Raw genomic sequence first — 8,028 nt, 5'->3', positions numbered from 1 at the left:
TGCCATGCCTTTTTTTTTTTTTTAAATACCGACATAAGTTCACTCACTCGCATTCAAAAACACTCGTGCATTTACAGCTCTTCACAAAATCAAGTACCTTTCACCTGTATGCAAACACTTGCTTATTTTCATTTGCGTTTGCAGCAAGCTGGTCACTGTTCATAGTGTCCACAGCATGTACACCACTTCCTGCTAGCGCTCCAGCTTCTTCAGTGAGCTGCATTTCAGGGATGTTAAAGTTGCACAGCATCAGAGCTTTGACTCGTTATATAATGTGAAGATATCAGTCCTCACTCCCAAGTGTGGTGTCCACAACTAGGTGATAATGGGAGGAGAGAGGGATTTCACAGCTTCAGTGTCTGAGTGGGCTGTTGTTGGACATTATTTTTTCACAAATGCATCCAAAGACAAACGAAAAAAGGTGGCAAAATATTTGAAACTATATCTTTCCTAATCCTACAAAACAAAACAGTCAAAAAAGAAAATCAGTGAGCTATAAATATTATTTTATATGCCATGGTGTATACTAGTTATTCCTATATGCTGTCATGTTGACTCACTGTGTTTGTACCCATCTGCACCATTGCAAAAATTGAGAGGTTGATGCATCAGAGCTTATAAGAGGGAGATACACAATTAATTGCCAATGCAGGCAACCCACTGTCTAAACAGGATATCACCAGGCCTACCTGTCTTTTGGCTTTGGGAATGTGAACGGCCTCCGTCCATCATCAGTCACTTGAAGTTGTTTTATGGTAAAATGTTGCCAGGCAGGCTCAAGATGCACTTTCAAACCAAACAGCCTTTCTGAGAGAAACCCTAACCCTCAAAAGAGTGCTGGATCTGAAACAGAGGCACTTCTGTTTGAAGGTGTGTAATAAGGCTGTGGAGCTGAGGTGTATGATAGTGGTGTACACAGGTATGATGGAAAGTTAGGTGTGCCTTTGATTTATTTAGGATTGTGTGACGAACTCGGACAGACATTTACTTCTTCAAGTACACTGAAGTCCCAATTACTTTAGGGAAGAAAGGTAAATCCATCCATTCTTTTTCTCAACGCAGTGGAGATGGAGCCCACGTAGCAGGCTGTTTGCAGACGCTTATTCTAACAGCCCACATGGTGGCGCCACATAACCAGCATTCACAGACTGACTCTACAGCTCTGTGTGTAGTAACACAAAATAAACACAAATGTACAAAAAGCACATAGATACAGGGTTAGAGCTCATGGGGAGCATGGGTAATGTGGTATGTGACATAAATACAAGCGGTTGGCACTGGACTCGCTTGGGCCAGTCTCACTCTGCACAGCAGGACAGGTACAGGTGTAATCAATAACATTAATGATCATGAAGCATCCCAGAGAGCCGGCATGCACAATAAGCAGGGTCAGTCCTGCAGCTCAGAGTAAAGCAACTTTAACCTGATACCATCATTTTCACCTGTGTGAATCATCAGCTGTTCAAGTGTTTACACTGCAGGATCACAGTCGCAGTTACTGCAGGTCAGTGCAGCCACCTGTTGCTATGAGCAGAAGTGCCAACGAGTCATATCATACAGTAGATCTGCATTTATTTTTATTTTGTTAAGTTTTGGAACTAATCAAAAGCTAATTTTTCAGGCAACAGTGACCTCAGTTAAATGCTTGTTTCATTTAACTTTGTATTAGTTTTAGTGGTGGTTTATCTCAACTTTCTTTTTAATTATTACAGTATGTAGGGTCTGACAATGTTGTATTACATTACAAAAAAAATAAATATAAAATACTTCAGGCTGGGGAATCACAGTTACGCCGATAAGCCTCCATAGTTTGTGTTGGCAGATGTGACAGAGTGAACACAGACGACGTCCACACGTACACGGGTATTTTTGAAAACGGAGATTTTCCGTTTCCGTTTTAAAAAATAATCCCGTCCACACGTAAAGGCAGAAATGAAGGAAAACGCTGCTATGAACATGCCAAAGCAGCAGGTGGCGCTAGATTCCTAACCGTGCAGAAATGTTGGCCAATCAGAAGTCTAGAAGCCTCGGTGGGAAAAAGTAAACAAAGCTGGGGCATAGAAGCAGAACCGAGTCGTCTGTGTGGACGGACAGTAACTGTGTGTATATGTAAGCGTTTAAACACTGCAGACAGTAGAATTAACAGTATTGTAGAAATTCATTTCACCGAAACAATAACGTGGCGCACAGTGTGACGTCAAAAAATGCGCACACATTTGACGCTGTGTTCTCCGTTTTTTTTCGTCCACACCTAAATACAAAAACGGAGTTTTCAAAAATATCCACCCTGGCCGGAGTTTTTAAAAATATTCGTTCTCAGTGACCAAAAACGCCGTTTACGTGTGGAGGAAAGGTGCAAACGCATAGAAAAATCCGCGTTTTCAAAAATACCCGGGTACGTGTGGACGTAGCCTAAATCTAAATAGATTTCCTGCAGATTTTATTTTATGTTGGTGTGTAGATATAAAACTAACCATCTTTATTTATTGATTGATTGATTTAAGGCTCAAGGGGAGGGGGGGAGAAAGTAAGTCTTATAAAGATTAAGCAAAACTAAAACTTCTTACATCCGTCAGCACTTTAAAAAGGAAGAGTTTCGAACAACAGTGTTGTTTTTTGAGATGTTTGTGCTGATACAGTGAATGGTTGGCAGAGGAAGGGTGGGGAAGTAAGAGGCAGATAAGGGACCAGGGTATGCAGTCTTCACAGTTTTAACAGATTTCTTTTAGTTTGTTTATGTTGGGGTAGCCTTACTGTTTACTCAGAGGATTAATGTATTGGGAGAGCAGTCAGAGCTGCTGGGGGCTTGTCAGCACGTCAGGAAATGTGCCTTCTCAGTAGTTAAGAGATATTGAGGTGAGTCATTAATAAACTATTTTAAAAAGCTACCATGAATGTACTAATTAGATCTTTGAGGTACAATATTTTTTACTTCGATCCACAGCCACAGCTATTCTTCCCTGTGAAAGTCCAGACAACTGACAAATAAACCGAAGGAAACAACACGATGAAAATGTGAGAATGAAAATATATATTACTGTGAATGCACTGCAGTTAGTCACGGGCTGACTTTCTTCCATAGTCCCAGGTCAGATTTTTAAAAGCAACCTAAAAACATTTCACATTATCAACATAAAGATGAAAACAAACAAGCAGGAGGGTAAAAGCATCTCATTGTGTATTATTAGATTATCAGCCATTTTTTTTGTATGTGTTCTGCTCTCTGATAATAATGGTTCTAGAGCACCACTGTTGCCTTCAAAGACAAAAAGATTCTTCTTCTTCCTCTTTTCTGTTTACTCTGATAAATGTTATAAATTAGATATTCATGTATTTAATAAAATGTGCTTCTATACAACAAAACAGTGATGACTGCAACAAGGCCTTTTCTGTGGTTCTGTAATGGTTTTAAAGCGTTAAGTCTGATCATGCAGTAATAATATTATTAATATAGGAAAGGATGAGTGTTTTAGCTGTACGAACAATCAAAAGGTTGTACAACAAGCATTTAAACAAAAAAACAATTAACAAACTATTACCGACACAGTCAGTTAATTAATGCAGGGACAACAAAGCCAGCATTATACAATCATCATCAGTCATCACAGATAAATAAGCAAATATAGCCCAAAAGTATTTCCTTCCTTAAAGCTGCTGTTTCTAATTGCTTTTAAATGATAAAAATACTTCTTTAAATACTTACTTAAATACTGAATAAAGATGGGAAGTGACATAACCTGCTAAAATGCTGGTTTTCTTTAACATGTTTATTTTAGGCAAGAGATAAGCAAAACGTCCCATAAAAGCATGTGTGACACAGCCTCTCATGTTAACTGTGAATATAAGTATTTAGGCCTTCTCAGTACACAAATGTTTCGTATGTTAAAGACAAGATTACATGCCAGCCTGTCCTCCACCTGCATCCATGACAGCCTGGCACGCTGGCAACCCGCACCATCTACACAGCTCCGTTCTGACTGAGCTGGAGCATAACCAGGTCTTTCCTGAAGCAGCAGACCAAATAACTATGCAGTAATCAAGCCATCATCAAAAGACTGTAATACTTTGTAAAGCTTGCATACTTTCTAAAAAAGTCCTACTCTGTTTAGCAACTATATCATCAGTGAATTAACCTGTTTGACAGCTTCCCTTTACAAGGAGCTATACGGGGCTGATTGAAAGTGTTTTAAAGCATTAACACTTTCTGATTGTGAGTTTGCTTTAATTCTGTATTATTTTCTCTTTTCTTGTGGATTCAAACAAAAAAACAAACTAAATACCTTAAAATAAAAACATAAAATAATGGCTGTTTATAGTAGAGACTCCAGAGGGATGTGTTCCTGCAAGCATCAGTGTTGAAATAACAAGAACGTGTTGATTTTGTTCTCAGGAAAGTGACACACTGGCATCGCACCTCTCGCTTCATTGACATTCAAAGATCAGAGGCAGACTGTCTGGTGAACTTGGCTGAAAAGCCACGATAGTCATCTTCTGAATCAATCAGCCCTCAGTGTGCACGCTCCTTGCATGCATTATATGAGACAGTGATGCAAACAGGACAAGTATATTCACAGTCTGCAGAGACACTCCTGCTGCTTGCCCTGATTTAACTAAGAATGGAGCTTAGAGTGTTACTGTTGCACACAGACACACAAACACTGACACGTTATTTATTGTCCGATTCTCATCAACATCCTTTCCTATGGCCAATAGGACCTGATTATCACAAACCAGAGGTCTCAGGGCTAAAACAATTCACAGTGCGCGCACACACTGCGGTATCCTGTGATAGATATCAGCACCTGACACCTCGAAAACAGGAAAAACGTTTCAGCAGGAACACAGATGTGTTGGAGTGTGGGGGGAGGAGCATGTAAACAACTATTTAACCTCTGTGGACAGAAATCTCAGCTTCACTCAACGAAGGAGTGCAGCCGTCTCCACCATGTCCTACTATGAGGTAGGGAGGTGTCATCTAATCATGCACAGAAACTTTAAATGTGTTCACAAATATATGATTGCCTTCTCTCTTCTCATCATTTCTCATCTGTCTCTAGCATATCGTCTTTGAGGATTACTACAATGACACCGGCTCTGGCTCTGGCTCTGGGGAACTTGGAGTGGATCTGGAGGAGCCCTGTGGTGTGGAGCACATGACAACTACTGAGCTTCAGCAAGTCTTCTTGCCTGTCATTTATGCCCTTATCTTCATTCTGGGCATCACCGGAAACGGCTTGGTTGTCGTAGTCCTAGGCTGCCAACGCAGGTGAGGGGATGGGTAACTGCTGTTTGAAGCTTTGACTTCGAAGCATTGCTGGGTGTGGGGGAAGAGCATGAAAGTGATCAGATTTTTTGTGTCTCCAGGTCGAAATGCAGCCTCACAGACTGGTACCGCCTGCATCTCTCTGCTGCGGATCTCCTCTTCGTTCTGTCTCTGCCGTTCTGGGCGGTGGATGCAGCCTTGGCTGACTGGCGTTTCGGAGCTGCCACCTGCATTGGAGTGCATGTCATCTACACAGTCAACCTGTACGGCAGCGTGCTCATCCTGGCATTCATCAGCCTGGACCGCTACCTTGCGGTGGTCCGAGCCACGGACACCAACACTAGTGGGCTGAGGCAGCTGCTGGCTCACAAACTGGTGTATGTAGGTGAGTATCAAAAGGCTTGCTCTTCCTGCTGTTAGTCTTCTTTTCTCCACACAGTCCCTCACTTGTCTTTTTTAATCTTCCTCCTCCCTGCAGGTGCCTGGTTGCCTGCTGGCCTGCTGGCAGTGCCAGATTTGATATTTGCCCGCACTCAGGAAGGAGGAGAGGGGTCAACTCTGTGCCAGAGATTCTACCCAGAAGAAAATGCTCCTCTCTGGGTTGCAGTCTTCCACCTCCAGCTCGTCCTGGTGGGTCTGTTGATCCCTGGACTGGTGCTCCTGGTGTGTTACTGCGTCATTGTCACCAGGCTGACCCGTGGCCCACTGGGGGGCCAGAGGCAGAAGCGACGGGCGGTCAGGACTACCATCGCGCTGGTGCTCTGCTTCTTCGTGTGTTGGCTCCCTTATGGAGCGGGCATTTCTGTGGACGCTCTGCTGCGGTTGGAAGTCCTGCCCCGCAGCTGCAGGCTGGAAGCTGCTTTAGGCGTGTGGCTGTCGGTGGCTGAGCCCATGGCGTTCGCTCACTGTTGCCTGAACCCACTGCTGTACGCCTTCCTCGGGGCCGGGTTCAAGAATTCGGCCCGCAGAGCTCTCACTCTGAACCGGGCATCCAGTCTGAAGGTTTTACCACGAAGACGCCCCGGGACCTCAACAACTACAGAGTCCGAATCCTCCAGTTTACACTCCAGCTAGTGTTTGCATCTGTTGTTGATGTGTGTGTGTACTGTATATATGTATAAATGTATATAAGAGAAAGTAAGAAGCAGTCTGCTGGCTCATGACTGATCCTCTCCCTCATTTGAGGGTATCTTTTGTAAATAGTTTGATGTTGTTATGTGTGTGTGTGTTTGTGTGTGCTTTTGACTATTGTAGATGTTTGTAATAAAATATACAAAATACTTTGTGAAAGTGGCTTTTCTTTCTTTTTTTCTGTCTTCCTGTGTGAAACAGTGTGAGTTTCTGGTTTACACAATCTCTCAACCACAGCTAGTTCCACCCTCAGCTCCTATTCTCAGTGGGTAAGATACAAATCATGAAAACTCCTAAAAAAAGAAAATTGGAGCCAAGCTAGCTAATGAGATGAAAGGACGATGGCAATAGAACTTTATCACAAAACCCCACACGGAAAAGGGACAGGAAAGGTGTAATAGGAATAACAAGCCTCAATCAAATGTCTTTGGTCTTAATTAGCAGATGGTAACTTCTGTTGTGTCAGAGCTTAAAATCACGAGTGTTTTCTGGGAATCCTGTTTATAACAGGGTGTTTCTCGGTTGCAGAGTTTAAACAAAAAAGAAAAAAAAAAGAAAATCAGTAGGTGGGTTGCATGGTTATTATCTGATTAACCGGCAGCTTGCATCACCATATTTAATTCATTGTCATTTAGCTGTGTGCCATCTGAATCCACTGATGCGGAGAATGGACACAGCCAATTTCTTTTGAAAAATGAAACTGCGTTTTGTAAGATGCACCATCTGTCTGCCAGGTGTATCTGAGTCACATGTACGTGCGTGTGTGTGAGCGTGTGTGCGACTGATATAAATATTGGATGTGTGTGAATGTTTTTGCGTCAGCCTTTTGGGGGAGCAGGGTAAGATTTATGTTGATGATATAAACAGTTTGCAGTTCCTACATGAGAAAGAAGGGAGCACGAGAGGGTCAGGAGGTTCATTTTTCCAGTACCTTAATGCACACAAAAGTGCTTCCCACATTTCTACTTCCACTTGGAAGTGAGAGAAACAGAAGCTGGAAGTTTGTTGTGTCCTGTTTCCTGGAGTGAAGACGAAGAGAGGATGAGGAGGAGAGTTGTGAGAGAGACAGAAAGGAAAAATACAGTAAGTCGGCTCCGCGATCAAATTAACTGTGTGGCATTTTGAGCATCTCGAGGTGTAAATCATGATTACTGCGTCCTATTATTTGATCGCAGTGTATACCTCTATGTTTGCAAACCTAAAGAAGACCTTTTTGGTACCTTTTTATATACGCCGCTTCCTCCTCGCCCCTAACACATTCAAACGCTCACACACACACACACACACACACACACACACACCGACATGCGCTACACATACACACAATTCACTTCTATTCATAGTGTATTCAAAACAGGAAAGACTTCCTGTGGCTCATTTTAGGAAAAACAAGCAGCTTAAACAATCAAACAGTGGAGCAGCTCTCCACTCATCAACACAGAGCACTTATAAACTAAATCATTCACACTGAAGGATTTCAAAGACCTGAACCAGCTTCACACATAACCAGGTATAAAGGTGCTAAGTTATTTGTATGTGTGGAAGAAATAAATACCACATTGAGACATCATTATAGGATGGTTTCATTTTTTTGTCTTTTTATGTTTGTGTATTTTAGTGCTCCAGAACCTTGG

General features: G+C 42.3%; 1 protein-coding gene across 4 annotated transcripts; it reads left to right on the top strand.

Moving 5' to 3' along the window:
- Positions 1-1,379: 1,379 nt before the first annotated feature.
- On the top strand, positions 1,380-6,550 carry LOC147308902 (C-X-C chemokine receptor type 4-like). 4 transcript variants are annotated; one of them, XM_086271059.1, is made up of 6 exons: positions 1,380-1,504; positions 2,945-3,015; positions 4,903-4,960; positions 5,058-5,266; positions 5,365-5,648; positions 5,742-6,550. In XM_086271059.1, the coding sequence occupies exons 2-6, from the start codon at positions 3,008-3,010 to the stop codon at positions 6,335-6,337; spliced, it is 1,155 nt and encodes a 384-aa protein (XP_086127185.1). In that variant the 5' UTR covers positions 1,380-1,504; positions 2,945-3,007; the 3' UTR covers positions 6,338-6,550. The 4 variants fall into 4 exon arrangements, with proteins under 4 accessions (XP_086127185.1, XP_086127187.1, XP_086127186.1 ...); XM_086271061.1 differs by lacking the exon at positions 2,945-3,015 and having other exon boundaries at positions 1,383-1,504; XM_086271060.1 differs by lacking the exon at positions 2,945-3,015 and having other exon boundaries at positions 1,419-1,504; positions 4,714-4,960.
- The last annotated feature ends 1,478 nt before the right edge of the window (positions 6,551-8,028 follow it).

The sequence above is a fragment of the Aulonocara sp. 'chitande type north' Nkhata Bay genome, linkage group LG18, assembly GCF_057382095.1.
Source record: "Aulonocara sp. 'chitande type north' Nkhata Bay isolate Kocher_YH1m ecotype deep benthic linkage group LG18, A_spYH_male_GT1.1, whole genome shotgun sequence".
Taxonomy (NCBI): Eukaryota; Metazoa; Chordata; class Actinopteri; order Cichliformes; family Cichlidae; genus Aulonocara; species Aulonocara sp. 'chitande type north' Nkhata Bay.
The sequence above is the reverse complement of the archived record's forward strand: the minus strand, read 5'-3'. Positions and strand labels throughout refer to the sequence as shown.

Excerpts from the sequence above, each read along its gene's own strand:
- LOC147308902 (XM_086271059.1), top strand. Across the intron at positions 5,267-5,364 it reads GTCCTAGGCTGCCAACGCAG|GTCGAAATGCAGCCTCACAG; the intron begins GTGAGGGGATGG and ends TTGTGTCTCCAG. Across the intron at positions 5,649-5,741 it reads TCACAAACTGGTGTATGTAG|GTGCCTGGTTGCCTGCTGGC; the intron begins GTGAGTATCAAA and ends TCCTCCCTGCAG.